The 18,713-nt window shown below is 36.5% G+C and overlaps 1 protein-coding gene across 8 annotated transcripts in view; it reads right to left on the bottom strand.

Annotated features, from left to right (window-relative positions):
• The window catches only part of WDR25 (WD repeat domain 25), a 59,103-nt gene that overhangs the window by 29,383 nt on the left and 11,007 nt on the right, over positions 1-18,713 (bottom strand). For 5 of the 8 annotated variants that reach the window (XM_040701256.2, XM_025150903.3, XM_025150905.3 and 2 more), the window contains one exon: positions 16,273-16,320. The exons of the other annotated variants lie outside the window; for them this stretch is intronic. In XM_040701256.2, coding sequence (XP_040557190.1) covers positions 16,273-16,320 — 48 coding nt within the window. The remainder of the gene's footprint in view (positions 1-16,272; positions 16,321-18,713) is intronic. 8 annotated transcript variants of the gene reach the window in all.

The raw sequence follows: 18,713 nt of genomic DNA, 5'->3' as shown, positions 1-18,713 counted from the left end.
CCAAACACTCAAATGTCAGATTAACAGGTTCTCCAGGATGTAAAGTATTTTAGGGCTTTTCTTTCAACCGTCCAAGAGATAGTTAAGTAGTTCAGAAATAATTTATGTGTAAGTTTTTCTAAACTTGCTTTCTTTGCTTTATTTATATGCTGGCTCAAGCCAGGATAGAACAATAAGGCTAAAATGAAAGTCTGAAAGACGGCATTGATGTATCCTGCAGAGCTGCAAAACACCCAACATGATGCCTGAACCTGGAATCACATTCTTTAAATTACCATAGTAAATAATAAACAAACATCATTTAACCAGTGCAGAGCACGGCAATTGTGCAGGTTACAATATAGCCACCAGAATTCAGCAACAATTTTTTTTCAAGTCTTGATGAAAGACACATGGCAAGAGTACCCTAGAAATAAGTACTATTAAAACTTAACATCTTAGAACAGTATATAAAAGTCACTATTGTTATAACTACAACTTTAATCTCAAAGACAGTGGTTTTAAGAAGTCAATCATCTTAAAATTACTTGGTTTTATTTTATATACCAAATATTGCTGACCTCTAGGCATACCAGTAATATAAACCTTTAACATAAAGCTCTATAAAACAAACTTACAGATTTACATGAAGTAAAGAATTACATATTCAGTAGATAATAAAATACTTAGGCAGGGGGACAGTTCACTAAAAATACATAGGCTGAGATATACATATTTTTCCATAGGTGTTTAAACATGCATGTCAATTATTATAGGACTAAATGCTATCATACACCTGTCTGGAAGGACACATCTATATTCAACTATTTTTACCAAGAGATCAATTGTTCTAAGCGCTGCTGCTTCCATCCAAAACTCAGTTCTTACTGACACTCAGTGCTATTTCTACCTGAAATAAATTCTCATTTAATCTGAAGTTGCTCTTTTATGTCGTGATGCCAGACATGATTTTAATTGCTGAGGTAAAAAGCTGAAAGCACAAATTTCAGTCCACTACTCTGAAAGCTTTCTGCCACGTATTCAAGCAACATTTTACATTATAAACGATAACCATCCATCCTTTCCCTTCACAGAGAATCCCCAAAACATTACAATATGTGATAGCCATGAGTAAAAAGCATGCATCATTGTATTATCTTCTCCATATCTATGATTACAAATGAACTCTCCAAAATTTGAAAGCGAAACTGCCAAGACTCGAAGATTTTAAATTAGCTAATTATTTTAAAAGAGTTTCTTCTGCACATTTCTGGCATTAAGGTACCATGAATGCTTTAAATGCATTTTTTCCGACTTTGTTAAAATTGGCTTTAATGTGTCAAGCTCATTCACTTTTCAGTATTAGTTCTTGTTCTTTTGCAATTCACTATTTATAACAATGCCCTTCCATTTCTTTCTTCATTGACTGCTTTCATTTCATTTCCTCTTCTACTATATATGGTGATTACATGGTTATCTGATCGGATTAATATACAAGACCAAAATGGCAGGTATGAACAGCCAAGGGACAAAATTATACCAGTCATATCATTAGCAAAAATAATTTGAGAGATTTTCTAATTCAATTACTTCTTCACATTCTCCATCGTATTTGGAAATAAAAGCACCAGAAGTTGCTTGCTTTCCTGCATCATTTGGGAACACTGTGAAAATTCTGCAACTAGCATTTTAGACCTTCTCACCTTCAAGATCAAAAGTCGATAAATCGTATGAACTAAACAACATAATAGAAGAGATTTATTACAGATTATATGTTTCTGGGTCCTATTTTCTGTCTGAAAGCTTTCAGGAAAACAGCCTCTTAAAATAAAGTACTTTGGGTTGAAGTTAATAAAAATTCTCATGGCAAACCACAAAAAAAAGGTAAACATTTGATACTCAACTAAATAGCAGGCACAGAAGAATGCTCAGGGGTGTGCTATACTATCAGCTAGGACACAGAATAAAGGTTTCTGTCATTGACCAGACAAACTAGGCTTCAATTCCTAAGTCACAGCATAAGTAGAGTAACAAAAGTTGTGAGAACTAATCTAACGCACGACTGATGAATTAGTAATTGAATACGTCTCTTTCATTGGCTTTCTGTGATTATCTATACTGTGTTGGACTCCAAGCAAATTGGATTGCAGAAAATAAAATATAGCCACCTTAATTTGAGAAAGGAAGAGGTGCATCTACTCAGACAGTCAACTGCCCAATGAAATCAAGAACAGTGATTGAATTGTGATAAATTAGAGGTTAGAACTATCAGGCAGTAAGTTGTACACATTTTAAAGTTGCATACATAAAAGAATTTCAGCAGAGACAAGAATACTAAGCAATAAATTAATTTCAGGACCTTGTACAAGGAAATTAAAAAAAACTCAATGTATCAATTCAAGCTAATTTCAGCAGAACATCCATATTGAAATAACAGAACTTCTTTCCCCTTAACCACACTGTGCCATTCTACCTTAATTACGAACATCCTCTATCAATGGCTTCTACTTCATGAATGATAAAAAAAAAATTCCCACATACATTTACTAAACACAACAGTACTGTTTAAGAAACAGTCCTATTCACCCATGAGCCAAGGGTCTGGAGAAACCAAGAGCCCATGTCAGGCTTAATGTTTATTAAGCGTTAATAAACCAATTTTCAATTAAGTAGGATGCAAATAAATGTTCAGATTGTGATACAGAATATGATTTAAGGGCATACTAGCTTCACGTGAAAGGTAAATGTCCCTTAAAAGAGCTTTTCAGTAGAATTCTGTAAAGCTAGAGAAAAGCTAGCACATTTTCAAATGTTATGAACACTTACTCCAAGAATGTTTAAAAGTGTGCCAGGGAACATATTTTAAATGACATCCATTTTCCTAATCTAGACGTGGTGTAAAAGATACATATCAACTCTGTTGCTTGAGCAAGCATTTAGTAAATTCCACTAGCTTTCTTTTTGGAGCTGATGTATTTCAAAACACTATTATTTTATCAATCCAAAGTAGTAGGAACAGTGACTCAAAGAAATGCCAACTTGATTATTTTTTTTTATATTCAATTAAGAGTTTGTATTTGGAAGGTTTATTGCTGGAGTACTCTCAATATGGTAGAAAGGAGGAGAATGAAAAGTAGCAAAATATAACAAATTAAATTAACCAAGACAGCTAGCATAAGGTCTCACTTCATTTTTCAACAAAAAGATAACATTAAAGTGTTTCAAGTACATTTGTTAAACCAATGAGGTGGAAAGTGTTCTCCTTACAAGGAAACAATATGTTAGATATTATTATAGTTCTTTTTCTGTTGAGGATTTAATTCTGACAGAAGCATACAGAGATTATCATACCTCCTGCCAGTAGTATACTACTAACTTGGTTAGCAGTACTAATAGCAACCAGACTAGTATGAAAACTGATTTTTCCAATCACATAAAACCATGATTTATTGTTCAAAGCAATTACCAGGGATTCAACAATAATTTCAACTGAACAGTGATACATTTAAAGACTTCAAGAAATTATCCAGCCAGTCCACCAACTGATAGCATCCTCCCCAAAGCACTGGCCACACTAACCTTCAGGGCACCATGGATGTGATTACAACTCCCAGGCAGCCCAACAAAGAGATAAGGAAAACACAAATGACATGAATATTGTGGTCCAGAGGTTTATCTCCTAACAGATCAGAAAGGCCACAAACCTCAAAGCAGAACAAAGTGACTGATGCAAAGTTAAACTTTACTGAATTTGGTGAACGTTACAACTGTCTTTCATTTGGTTTAAATTCAAGGAATCTGAGAAACTATCCAAAATTTACTCAACATGGGCTAAACTAAGGGTACCTCTCCAATTTTCTCACAGAGCTCAATAACATGGATGAACAGCACCACTGTTTATATTAAACATAAATATTTGTACTTGAAGAGAGAAGTACAGGAGTCTGTTATGATAGGACAAGAGGAAATGGTTTCAAACTAAAAGAGGGGAGATTTAGATTGTATTTTTCTTTTTTTACAGTAAGGGTGGTGAGCCACAGGAACAGGTTACCCAGAGAAGAGGTGGATACCCTGTCCCTGGAGATGCTCAAGGTCAAGCTGGATGGAGTTTTGAGCAGTCTAGCCAAGATGTAGGTGTCCCTGTTCATTGCAGGGAGTTGGACTAGATGACCTTTGAAGGCTTCTTCAGAATTAAACGGTTCAATGATTCTTTGACTCTAAAACCTAGAAACCTTTAAATGCCTAAGCTACAGAAGCATGGATACTGTAAGCACAAGGTCTTTTCCAACCTGAGCAATTTTATGATTCTATGAAGCTTTTGGGTCAAAAGATTGACATTTTCAGTTGACAAGGGTACAGAAAAATTAATTTAAGTAGAATTCTATATAAAAAAAAACACAACCAAAACCCCAAACTGCTATGAATCTCATCATATACAACATGGGAATGTTCTTGGTAGAGCCTTAGTAACAGCTGTTAACACTGAATCAGAGCTTGTTTGTTGGCCATCTACTCTTGGAAATATACTTAGTGATTCCATACTGCCACAAATAACCTTCAGCAAAAGGAAAATCTGACCAACAATTGAAAACAAAAATCAATTTAAAATACATAAACTGACTGAGGTTTTGCCACTAGGCATAATTAATACAGCTTCCATGGGAGTCTTTGCAAGGCATAACTGGCAAACAGAGCTCATGAGAGAGATTTAAAGGAAAAAAAAAAAGATTAATGGTAAAAAGACTGAATAAGATTGATACGAATATTACATAGCTATTTACTTTAAATTGCAAATTAAATTTTAAACTTTCACTGTACCAAAAACTAAAGCATAATGGTATTCACTGGATTTTTGTCAGGATTTACTAATTTAACTTCGAAATAATGCTTGTTCAATCCCTTTGGTTTTTAAATGGAAAAGTAAAGAAAGAAGTAAACAGAGCATTGCCATTAGTGAATTCCTATTTCTTGGACATAATTTGTTCCTGGAACTACAGAAAAACAGATAAGATGAAAAGTCAGGATAAGACATCACTTCTGTTTGGTGGTCTGCAATACTCTTTTTTAATCATATGAATTTTCTGAACAAACAAATTCAGTCCACCAACTTCTCACAGCCTTTTCGTAGGCAGTCCTTCACTTGAGGTTTTTTTTTTTTTCTGATAGCACACACATTTCTAGTCTGCGTGAAATGCTGCAAAGCGCAAATAATGCACATACAGATGTTGCGACATGAAAGATGGGAACAGAAATAACATGTTTAAACTCTTGACTAAAGTTAAAAAAAAAATGGCATAATGCTACTTAAATTGAACTTTCCAAAATAGAATTAGTAACATAGAATATCCCAAACTAGAAAAAACCCAGAAAGAACATCGAGTCCAACTCTTGGCTCCAAACAGGACTACCTGAAAATCAAATCATGTGTCTGAGAGAGTTGTCCAAATGCTCCTTGACCTTCAGCAGGCTTGGTGCCATGACCACTGCTCTAGAGAACCTACTCCATCTTTTTTCATTACTATTATTTTTTAATAATGTTTATTTGCTCAAAAGTAAAATACTTCACACAGTAAAGACAGGAACTCGATTTAAACAGTCAAGGTATAAACAAGCTCAGGATGACAAATTGGCCTTTCTGGTCATTTATTTAGCAACAAAGTTAAAAGTATCCGAATTACTCAATACCAGCTACATGCAAGTGCTTTCATGACATAGCAACCCATAGCAAAATTTTATTTCTATTACAGCATAACTGTAGATGTGACTGCTAAATCTGTCATGACTTCAGCTCAACAAACTATTTCTATTCAACACTTGGGGCTTCACAAAAATAACAAAGCTGAATAGGCACTTTCCTTCAGACTGCTTTCACAGAACAAAACGAGCACTGGATATGAAATAGATCTCTTTCACAACACTTATTTTCAGAGTCACACATACACAAGAAACAAAAAGTGCATCATCAGAAGTGCTTTTTCTTCCTAACTGGAAGCCAAATCAGTTTAATGCACATGTAAATGTTATTAAGTAATACAGATAAGTTTTTATGAAAACAAGTTACAACTTACTATTGCTCAGACTACTTTATTATTGCTGGGAGACAAAACATTTAAGTATGGAAGATAAGCTATGTACAACATCATCATCTAAAGCTTCCTTTATTTGACAGAATGACAACTTAGAGCATTTGTTATATTTAAGAAACCTATGAAAAAAAATTAAGGAGACCATAACTTGTATTGCTACAGTCCATTATGGAATGCAATTATGAGAAGGTAAAACTATTTTGATGCAAGTCCTCAGAGATACTATTAAGGTGCCATTAAAACACCATTATAATGTTAAACAGCAAAACAACTTCATTACGAGTCATACCATCATTTTAAACAGCGGAACACAAAAAAAAGCCATCTAAAATCAGACAGACTAACTATCAATTCTCACCATAACCGGTATTCTAAGTCAAAATAACTACGTCATCCTCACTTTGGGTCTTCTACTTGCAATTTTTAAGTTTGTTAATCTTCACTAGCTTATGTAAGAGTTAAGCTGCAAGTGGTCTGATATCCAAGGTGGACTCACAAGACTTGTTAATGCTAACAGAAGCTGAGAGAATAGGGTTGTTAAGCTAAATGGCAAGCCTCCCAGTAGAATCAAATATCTGGATTTTAATCTCTCAGCATCATTCTATCTACTGTAACTTACCCTTCTAACTGAAGAAGCCTTAACAACGCAAATCATTTATCATTAAGCAATTAGCAGCTTTATACATACATTGCTTAAATGTAACTTCAAGAAAAACTGGTAAATTTTCATCCACACAATGAGCATTTGGATGGAAAAATTATCGCAGGATGACTACTATATTTGTTAAATATATAATTATTTATTCACCTTCAGGCACTGGAGATGCCTCTCTGCTTAGACTAGAGATTCTTTTCTTCACATCAGAAAGATGGTTTCCCTCAAAATCAGAAGGTAAGTTTGGGTTATTTCAGCTGCACTTCGACACCTAATCATGTACTCTGTACATGTAGTTTGATATGGCTTTGCCACATAGAAGCAGATGCTGAATGGCTACAGAGATGGGAGAAATGCCAGCCAGAGCACCCATCTTGTGTGACACTGCAGGGATATATGATGTCCAGGGAGCAGCACCATTAGAACAGAAACCAGCCAGTTTCTCACTGAATGCAACTTTAAAAGTGGATACTATTAGAGAACACACAAAAATCAACCACATCTCTTTCTTTTGAATATTTATGAAAAAAAAAAATTAAAAAGTAATGCCTAAGTGGTTTTCAATCTGTTTCCAGAACTGAAAGACTCCCCTGGGAAGGACACAATATGCAGCTACCTTAAGCCAACTGTCAAGCGACTTGCTATTCTTAATTACTTTTTATGGATTCTTTAGGAGCAATCTGTGCTCCCAAGGGTCCAACAATCACAGGCTTGAGCCATTACTACTACCTACTGAATGGTTCTTTTACAGTGTCATCACGTTACTGAAATACAATTGCTGCTGTGCAAGGTTTGACCTATCATTTGCTATATAAATACTTAAGCTTTTAACCTCTTAGCCAAAATAAATAAAAAATGACCAATTTTAAAAACAGTTAATTTTTCAACCCAGATAACCACAGGCTGAAGGCAAGAGCAGAGTGTGATTTGGAACCAGAGCATCTTGTCTGAGAAAATTTATTCCAGATCTTATGGAAGTAAAAAGAGCGGTATGAAAAACTAGCTTATTTTTTGGTAATATGGACCAGAGTTTAATTAATGTGTTGGTTAGAACTTAAAGCCATTCAAAACAATTATATGCAGTTGTAACATTTTTATTAGCAACATTCTGTTACAAGATTAAAGCTGAGAGGAAACGGACGTGTTCATTTTCATTACTCTTCTGTATTTTTTCTACGTTGCTGAGATCTTCTCAATTCTAGCTTTCTTCCTTGAAGCCAAAACATCATTAACAAGATTCTCCTGAAACCATTTTCTTTCCCTCACTTTAGACTGCTCATTTAAAAACTTTGGGGAAGTTCCAGCAAAAGATATTTGAAAAAACAGATTCCTTCTGCACAAGCATGTATTTGTGCTTTATATCACACACGTTTTAAAAGACACAGCAGAAGACTACAACAGTTTGCAGCATAAATTCTTGATGTAAGGAGATAGAGATGTCTGAATAGATGGACGCTTCTTTTGAAGTATTTTGGCAGACATCTAGACTTTCAGACTGTGCAAGTTTTCCCATTTCCTCTCTGCTCTTCAAAAGGAGAGATGCCTCTGTTGAAATTGTACTGGAAGCAGAAACATTCTTTCCCCTGTCTCCCTTTCAAGACCTGTGAAAATGCTTTATCTTTATCTAGCTTTAGCTGGGATGAGACCCGTCTGAGAATAACCCCATAGCTGCAAGCCCTGTAGCAGGTCAGCAAAGTGCTGTCTGTACAGTCATGCCCATGCACTGAGATGCCAGCTCCTCAGGCCCAGTACATTGACTCTGTTCTATACAGCTCCACTGCCAGTTTCAGGCCAAACTATGCAGTACCAAGTGAAGTCAAGTGAGCTGATCACATAACACAGCACTTCTCTCCAAAAAGCAGTGAAGCCACAATCTTTGAAAGCTACGTGAAAAAAAAGAGGTTCAGGGAACTGCAAAAAGTTGAACATATATCAAAGCGTAAGATCCCTGTTGATGTGGATTTTAAGATATTTGATTTCAGCTATATACTTTAATAGACATATGAATAGTTAAGTCAAGGAAGCACTAAAAAGGGCAATTAGTCTTGATAGCTTACTTAACACAGGATATTTTTAAATGACTGAAGAATACACCTGCAACTGATTTGTCTAAGTGACAATGGCCTCTGGATACAGGGTTCAGTCTCTTCACTCACCAAGAACAATGTTATTGCCACCTAACACCTTCACTTTGCAGTGGTGCATCACTTGGAAGCTCATACTTCCTAAGTAAATTAAAGAGCCTGACAATGCACAGCACTAAGCTGCTTCCCAGACTCCTTGCTGATGCTCTCCTTACAGAGACCAAAACAAGACCCGAATGTCTCTACAGCAGGAATTCCTGCTCAGGTAATTCATTACTGAATGGCTGAAGAGAGATTTTGTTCAGAAGAAAACCTGTAAAGAAAACTAAAGCTGAAGAGCATTACATGAATAACACTGAGATCCAAGGCATTATGTTACAGGTGTTTGCATGTACTGGTCACTTACAAGAAGTATCTCTAGTATAGCAAGGCATGGGTGCCCTAAAGACCTTGGGATTTCTCAGAGTTTACATTTGGCTCCTGGGATATCGAGTGTCTGCACTAAGATCTGCTAACTCGAAGCTGTTTGCACAACAGATGGGAATGGTTGTCTTCCAGAACTTACGTTTTCTTTAATGTGTGCAACAGTGCACATGAGGTATTTCCTTGACATATTCCCATCATTTAGATGTAGTAGAGAGATTGCAGAGTGGGACTCTCATCTTTTTCCCCCCCACACACACACCACTCCACTCAGTTTTCCTCACTCAATGCAGGCATCACCATAACTACAGCCTGGCACACCAGTGTACACTGCAGGCCCTGGTGAGTGCCAGAAACTCTTATGTGCATGAAAGGAGTCTCACCACTCCCTGCAGTCTCTCTCACGCCACAGAATTGACTGTCACATTTCTCTCAAGCATTCTGAGATCACTGCACTTTTCCCTGTCCTTCACATCCATGTGTATCTGCACTGAAAAGAACAGCACAGTTTTGACTTGTTCCTCCTGCTGGCAAAGCCCAGACCAGCTTTATGCTCTCTCAGGTTAACTTAGACTCAACTAATCTGCAGAAACTTTAGCACAAATGTACAACATCAGCTGTGCCGTTGTACTTTTTAAACCTGTTCTCTTTTCAAGTGAAGCGATTACAAGAACTCCCTTTCTCCAAGCCATTTGCATGACATCAACCCAAATCAGTAGTTTTTTCTTTTTTTTGAGGAAATTCAAGTATCTACATATTAGCATCTTTACACGAAACAGAACTGATTAGCTTTTGTTATTTTTCCTTCACATATCCATACAACCCATTAGACACAAAGAGGCCCAGTACTCATATCTGCCATCTTGTGTGATGAGGCATGTGGTTAATACTCCTCCTTGCTATGCCATTTCATTACTATAAATTCATTTAGACTGTCCTATGATGCTTCAGTACAAGATTTAATCTCTCCTCCTAAAACCTGAGGAGTAACACGTTGAATCATCAACTCAAAAGAAAACTACTGACAATGATCTCATGAAGGCCTTTATCCCAAAGGGCATCAGTAGATGATTAGCAGGTCTAATTCCATCTAGTCAGCAGAGCTGGCTTTGCATGTTCACATACATTACTAAAGCAACACAGTCAACCAGTACAGCTACACCCACAACCACTTGATCACAGATCCCAGAGTGCTCCATCCTCAGCACCACAATAACAAACACTTAAAAAACACAACCTTACATCAAAGACAATTTGTTTTTTGCTGCATATGAAAAGCTTGGAGGATGTTGCTTCACTATGAGATGTATTTCATAATATTTACTTTACGAGTACAGTAGGATTACTGAATGAATATTTAAAAAAATAATAGTGAACGCAAATATTTTAGGTTTGGCTTGAAAATTCCAGCAGTATCACATGCTTCTGCTTATTCACAAAATGTAAGGAGATTAGTGACCAGTTTTCAATATATTCTTCATCAATACTTAATTCCTGTTTAAGTACATGAAAACATCAAGGCCCTAGAGCATGTCTAAAGGACAACGATGCTGTGAAGGGTCTGGAGCAGAAGTCTTATGGTGAGCAGCTGAAAGAACTGGGATTGTTCAGTCTGGAGAAGAGGAGGCTCAGGGGAAACCTTATTGCTCTCTACAACTACCTGAAAGGAGGTTGTGGTCATGTGGGAGTCAGCTTCTGCTCCCAAGTAACAGCAATAAGATGAGAGGGAATGGCCTCAAGTAGCACCTGGGGAGGTTCAGGTTGGATATTAGAAAAAAAAATCTTCTCAGAAAGATTTATTTCAGAAGGGGAAAACTTTAAAATGGAATCTCTTCACTTTTCAATTAAATTTCTACAAGAAAGGCAGAAAAGAAAGATGCAAGAGAGAAGCCAAGAACTAAAACACAGGGAGGATTTTCTAGGATCTAAGAGGGGTTTTTTTTGGCTGTAGAGTAAGCTGCCTTGGATTGTATAATGTTCTTTGCCAAGAAAAGCCGTTCTTACAGAGAATGACACATTGAGCACTATGACTGAAAAAACCTTCTGGTATTATCATAAACCCTATTTCTTTAGTTGGAGATGTCAACATACCTTTGTAACACTTCATAATGGATTGCTACACTGTCAGTCTATTTTACTACTGCTTCCCTCTTCTTACTCTGCTAAGAGGTGACTGCTTGCTTAAAAAAAAAAAAAGTAAAAAAGAAAGAAAAATCACACAGTATAACGCGCTTAACGCATTGTCCAGATGCAGCAGAGCAAAGGGGATGGGATAACCAGCTCTCCATGAAGCAGTATTAGACGTAAAGAGAACAGAGGGGCTAAGCAACAGTAATACAAAGAATGAAAACTTTCTCATATTGCTAAATCTTCAGAAGTAAAGCACATTTTTCATAGTGGGTAAGACATTCCAGAAACATAAGTACTACCTTGAGTAATTATTGTTAATTAACTAGCAATGAGGCACTATTTCCAAATGTGACATTTAAAGCACATAATGTGATTGTGAATATTCACAAAGATAATTAAGTTCATCTGCTTCAAGTCTTTGATTTCAGCACATCTGAAAACACCTCTTAAACTATCATTAGACCTGTAATCAAGTATTTTCCTGAGCAACAAAATTGGATACCTTTGCTTACCTGCTAATATAGAGATACACGTTCAAACACAAATACATGGCTTTGTTAAGAAACTCCCCCTCAGGCAAAAGCTAAGAAAAACACTAATTTGGACTGTTTACTCTGAAGAGACAGTTAAAGCTAAGTTTCTCACACTATCAGGTGAAAATGAACACAAAAATTACTGAACTCCCCTAATCGTACACAGACATAAGACTGATGTGTGTGATAAGTGTTTGAAAAACTCCTCATGAAGCAAGGCATACAATATCACGCATACTAAGAACACTATCCCATTAGTTGTATATTTTCTTCCATCTTGTTTACAGATGAGTCAGGGTTATTAGGAAAAGATAAATTACACCAAATTACAGGGATGAAACAGGATGTATAGCACAAGGATGTTAATATCAGTGCACTGACATTATGCTGTTAGGGAAAAAAAGTCATAACCACTACCATCTTCAAAGAGGGAAGGAGGATTTGAGCATCAACATCAATCTTAGCCTTGATCAACATTCTTGGAATAAAGAAGAAGTGAAAATAGGAAAAAAATGACCCCCAAGAACAGAGTGTCAAGCAATGAGACCTTGCCATTTTATCCTTTATTCTTCTACAAGTAAAGAAATCTTCCTTCCAACTGGGAAGGAGATTAATGAGTAACATGCTCAAAGATGTAGAAACATTTTGGCAGAATTCTAAAGTGTGATAGATTAAGTTTCCTCTGCTGCTCTCAAATTATTTGACACAGGATTTTAATCAGTCAAAGTAACCGTGTGAATAATAGCATGTTTTAAGAACGTCCTACTGGTCTGCATCTCTCAATCCAGTTTGACTGGCAACCTTGTTCTATAACTGAAAAGTGTCCTCTAACAATTCTTAAAATAATAATAACAGTAATTAAATGTTCTGAAAATGATTAATGCCAAGAAACCCGACTGTCTAAAAAAAATGCTTACTGCTGCTTCCTACCTGCATAAATACACATCTAGTGCTCTGCTTCAAAGGTGCATCAGAAGCATTGGCAACAAACCACTCAGAGAACAGGGAAGAGAACATGGTACTCATGCTTCAGGTCATTACCCTGCTTTCAACAGCAGCCAGCTGGATTTTTGCCTTTTCTCACTATGGAAGGGACGTTACTCAGTCAAAGCAATGCTTGTATCTCAAATTCCCAACTCTGTATTGGAGAAGGGGTAACTACTGTACCCAAGCTGTAAATGGACGAAGACAAAAATTATGTTTGTAAAGCCTCTGGACATGAACAGCTGTGAGAATTATGACCATGTTGCCATACAAGTTCCAATAAAAGTGATCATCAGCCAAAGTATCAAACCACAACTTCAGTTCTTCAAAGAGAGCTCAAAGCATGTATTAGGAAAAAAGAAAAGGAAAGAAAGAACAACCTACCTAGACTTATACAAAACAGAAACACAGTGGAGGAGTAAGACTTAGAATATAGAAGGGCAAGAAAAATCCATACTATGTAAGAACACAGAGAGATACTGATGAAATTTGGAAAGTTTCATGTGAACCACTTCTGTTCCCATATAAAGTGGTCAACCGAATGAAATGGGCAGCAGGAGGTTATGTCATGCTGATGTAACAAATAAGTGGCAATCCTAAAGCAAGTCAGGGCAGCCAAGCAGGCGTTAACTGAAGGCCAGTTGCTATGTTACATATCCTGCAAGCTACTGCAAATTTAACCTCCTTCAGGGCAGGTAGGTATTCTCCAAAGGGCATTGCTTTTTAGAATGGTATGGTTAGGCACTGTACAGTATGAAAGGGAAGGCATATTTTAGCAGAAGGATAAGCCAATTACAGCAAAACATTTAAATCCCCACCCACAACTGTACAACACATATACTAAACTTCTGAGGAAAAAAAATAAAACACTTCAGAGAAATTGCTTACTTTATACATAGTGTTAGGTATATTTGGGGTGACATGGTTACAGTAGAGCAATTTGCTGCACATAATTCAAGTAATTCAAGGGAAAATAATACATAATGACAAGAAACAATTATAAATTACTTCAAAACACAACATTTTCTATTGTTCTGCTAATATAGAGGAAGAATAACATGGCATGAATTTGGCAGCTTCTCATCAACTTCACAGTGTAATTGCAGCACATTAAGAGTCATATTAATACATTCCAGATACCTAAAAGCACAGTCACAGTAGTGGTCACTAGCAGTTAATATTTGTGCCCAAAAACACTTAAGCAATCAATATCTTGCCAGTAGGCAAAGGAGAACGTCAGGAGAAGAGTAGATGTATTACAACTCCCCAGGAGATGATTAGCTAAATTACTATAGCCATTTATTAAATAATCTGATTTTCTCTTCACCTCTATATATCATGTTCATTAGCATCGATCACTTCCAAGTCTCATACACTTATGCTCTATTAAAAGTCAAGACTCATCCTAGAGTGTTAAAACACCTCAATTTCATTCTTACAGCGCTTCAAGAGGCAAGTTGTTGTAAGCCTCTTGATCCCTACAGGGTAATTAAGGACTGGATAGCTACATTCAAAGACTTACCTGCACCCTGCAGATTTTGAACATCCATCACTAGAGGAAGAAATGATGTTCTACTCAGTTAATAAGTATGGTTTTAGCAGCTACACTCCCTGCCTCTGAAGCACTGCATATCTATATGCTGTTGACCCATGAGTTATTTCTGAAAATAGGGAGAAAACTGATACTGACCAACTTTTTATGGGGTGTTGTTTGGTTTTTGTTTTTCCATTAAGCTACAGTTATACAGTAACTACCAACTACAAAACACATCTATTTAGACCGCACTCATATATCAACATACTGTTTTTAAATACAACATTGTGAATCACCAAAGGCCATCCATATGTTTTAGAGCTTTTTATGTACATATATACATCAACATAATCAAATAACCCTGAACACAGTCAATAAAACAAAAAAGCACAAACACAACAAATTAAAAGAAGCAGTTTTAGCTGTCTCATTCTTGCACATTATTCACTGGGAGAGCATAATGCAACAGCTCTGGACAAGCTCTGCCAAACCTAACCATCAGATCATTAGCAGCTCTTCTACAGTACAGTGCTGCCAGATGCACTGTAAGCATGCACACTATTAGCAGTTTTTCTACAATAGCACACAGTAACACATTACTACAATAGTTCTACATACAATAGTAGAATTGTACTTGAGTACAAATCTCTATCTGCAACAAATAACTTAATCCCAATTTATTAGCACATTCTGTATCATCCCCAGTATTAACTGTTTGGCTCTCTTCTTTTAAGAACCAGTTATGACATCCTTATTGCTCACACTGATGTGAAGTAACATCCAACTACAAGGGATAGTATACAGTTAATGATTGAAAACAGCCACCTGAAAGTCCAGAGTCGAATGAGTCTTCCATTCATAGATCAGTTTGCTTGACAAGTAACATTTTTTTTACATAATTATTCATTTTTTCAGTAGCATAAAATAAATTGTTTATTGTTTCCAAGGCCATTGAGAGCACTAGTAACTAGGAAAAGAAAAAAGAAAAAAACATGGAAAACACTATGCTATAGGAAGTACAAACATAGTTCTTAGCCCACTGAAATCAGGGACAAAAAGCAGTCTTAAACACACTCACAATAAAGTATTTAATTTCAAAAATAAGTTCTTAATTCTGTAAAGCAGCTATGCATTTCTAAATTACTTAAATGTTTTGCATGGTAAAGTATATTACTGTCTTTAACAAATCTGCCAAGCTTTAACAAAGAAAACCATCTCACCTCCTCAGTATACAAAAACTCCTATTTCAGCAAAGTGGAGACAGAACATATGGTCTTGTTCCACCAGAGCAGCACTACCATACTTGGAGAAATAAGTGAGGTTTGAATCTGTGACACCTGGCAAAGGTGCATTTCTCAGCTGTAACCTCAGAGAGAAAGCCAGCTGCTATGAATAACAGACCTGCTTACAGTCGGATTTACTAAAAGCACATGGAAAGGGTTAAATGAGATGCATGCACAACTGATTCCTTTTGTAAGTAATTACCCCAAAGCCTCACAGCTGGTACCACAAGCACAGAGTTGGGATAGGAAGCAGGCAGAAGCTCCAGAAAGAAAAAGAAGAAACATGTGTCAGCAAAAGGTGAAGAATAGTACCAAGAATGGACAAAAAGACATCAAGGTTTCACTAGGAAGACTGGCAGTCACGGAAAGAAAGTGAACAAAATGGAAAGCAAGGAAATAAGTCACTGGAACTGTAGAAACTCGTAATGCACGCCGCCTAGTGGCACTGATACCTCTCTAAAGTAATTCATCCCCTGCACTGCTATTAGCCACTTATTTCACCTTGCAGATATGAAAACATTGTTAAAGAGTTTACACTTCTTAAATTCAAATGCTGACAAAAAGCTATTAGAAATACTCACAAGAAAAGAAGTTTCAAGTGGCACTTCCAAAGGGCTTCTTTGAATTACCTGCATGTGAGATAATTAAGCTGTAGGACTACAACATCCTTATAGCTTCACCTGTTTGTAGTTGCAAATTATTTTTTTCCCTGAGCAGTCCTTGCATAATTATAGATACAGCATATTTAGAAACTGCAATAATCGGTCACCAACACCAATGACTGCAAGTCTGCAGCACCCCATTTTTCCAGCACCAAACTAAAGTTTTCCGTTGATGAGGAAATTTGCCATTGCTCACATGGCAAAAGTTACATTCTCACTACCAATTAAAATGTTCAGAATGAGAAAAATTAATGAAGAGAGGAAATAATTATCTGGAAGAAGGTACCAAGCCTAGATAGGATGAATTAGAGAAATCTTACTTTATACAGCAAGGTACTATGCCACTGGTACGTATTTATCATACAATCACATGCAGTCTTTACTGTCATTCCCTCCCACCTGGTATCTTTAAGCCACTGGCCAGTTTAAACGCTTAAGAAAGGTAGAAGTTTTTATGGGGAGCTCCAAAAGCGTGTCACTGAATTTCTAAGTGAAGAAATAATGGCACCCATTGATATTCATTGATGCTGGCTAAAAGTTTACGGAGACCAAACAGTGATGTGAGCACAGTGAGGTGGTGGGAGGTGCATTTCAGCAGTGGTGACAGTGGTTGCATTTTATGGGCATGACTATTGTTCATCACTGGCAAAAATGCATAGTTAATATAGCTAATAGTGGTGACTATGCTGAAAAATAGCATTTTGTAGCTGAGAATTTGGTCCATTAAATAGTGTTATTGTACTTTTCTGTTGTTGTTTCCATGGAAATAAATAGGAGGCATTACTTTCAGAGCAACCCACATACAATTCCATTTTAGATAAGTCATAGAAGATAAATCTGCAGTTGGGTTTAAATTTAAAAAATAAAAATAAAATAAAAATGCACATCCCAGCATGCGTATACTGGAAGACAAATCAAAGATTCTCAGAATACCCACAAAATGCACTTTTCCTTGAAGATGGAGGTTTACTATTTCTGGAATGGAAGATGGTAAGTCACAAGTTCCATACCAGAGAAGCAAGTTCTCCAGAGAATAAAGTTTTTATCATATTAATTTTCCCTTCAATTTAAAGGGAATCTATAACTAACTCTTTCTTAAGAGCAAAAACGTATAACCATGTCATTAAAGTTCCATCAGGCCTCATCTAAAGATTAGAAGTCAACAACCTTTGGTACATTTACCAATATGACGATCTAAAAATGCACATGCTAAAATTAAGGTCTGCTTTTAAAAAAAGCAAGGACACAAACATATTAAAAGTAAGAGAATCTTCAGGCAAATTGTTTCTACTTCTGATGTTGATAAATCCAACACAAGTAATCTCTCTGTAGAACCTGAAAAAGCAGAGCAAAGCTTCTCAAAGATTCACTTCCTTGACAATGTTGACAGACCATGAGAGGTAAGGATATATATCACAAGATGCCGTGTACTTTTGTTAGCAGATTTTTTTTAAGTATGTATATAGCAGTATGTATGATGCAGCTATAAAGATAGACTTCTAGAAAAGAAGCAAGTTTACACTGGTGTTATTTATACTTTTAAACAGCAAACACATTTGGAATTTCTCAACTGGTGACAAAACCAATACTCCCACAATGTATTAAATTAACCTGAGAACATAGAACTATTCTAGCTCCGCTCTTTCCAAGCTCCAAAAGTCACAACATTTTTTTTTACCAGGAATAAAGCATCTGGATGGGGATAACACCACCATATGCTTCTCCCACCTCAGGCAATGTTCTGCTCCATATAGAAGCTGTCCACAGAGATCCTGCATGTAATTGGAGGGTTTAGTTCGTGACATTATCGGTTAAGCTTCACTAGGACACTGCTCCATTGACATCTCTGGCACTGACTTTTCCCTCTGCAAAAGGGTTTGCAGTGCTGGAGGGCTGACAAGTTTGCTTATTAGTCTGCTAAAGGCCACATAAGAGAGACAATTTGTGGATATTTGGAGGAGCTCTTAGTAGAAAGTACGTACACAACTTAGCAATTCACAACAGACAAATTTCTAAGAAAAAGTCAGAGAAGCACTTTATATACTTGGTATTTTTTTGCGAGTAATAATAAAAGTGACAAAAATTCATTCCATATAGCATGAAGAAATAGAATCTTTCCACATAATCATTCAAATATCCAACACTTATTTCACTCCATCTGTTTGGATCTCTGCAGAGAAAAGGGCTGCAAAAGAACAGTCACAAGAGCCACACCTCCTGTGCTTCTTACCCGTGGTCACATTGCATCTATCGCTCAATCTCAACCAAGTTTCACAGAGGACTTGGAGGGACTTTATTCTCTCTCAAGATTTAATCAAACTAAGCAAGTAAACAGAGGGAAAGACATTGCAGGAGCCCTG

The sequence above is a fragment of the Gallus gallus genome, chromosome 5 (assembly GCF_016699485.2).
Source record: "Gallus gallus isolate bGalGal1 chromosome 5, bGalGal1.mat.broiler.GRCg7b, whole genome shotgun sequence".
NCBI lineage: Eukaryota > Metazoa > Chordata > Aves > Galliformes > Phasianidae > Gallus > Gallus gallus.
This window is presented reverse-complemented; position numbering and strand designations above follow the sequence as displayed.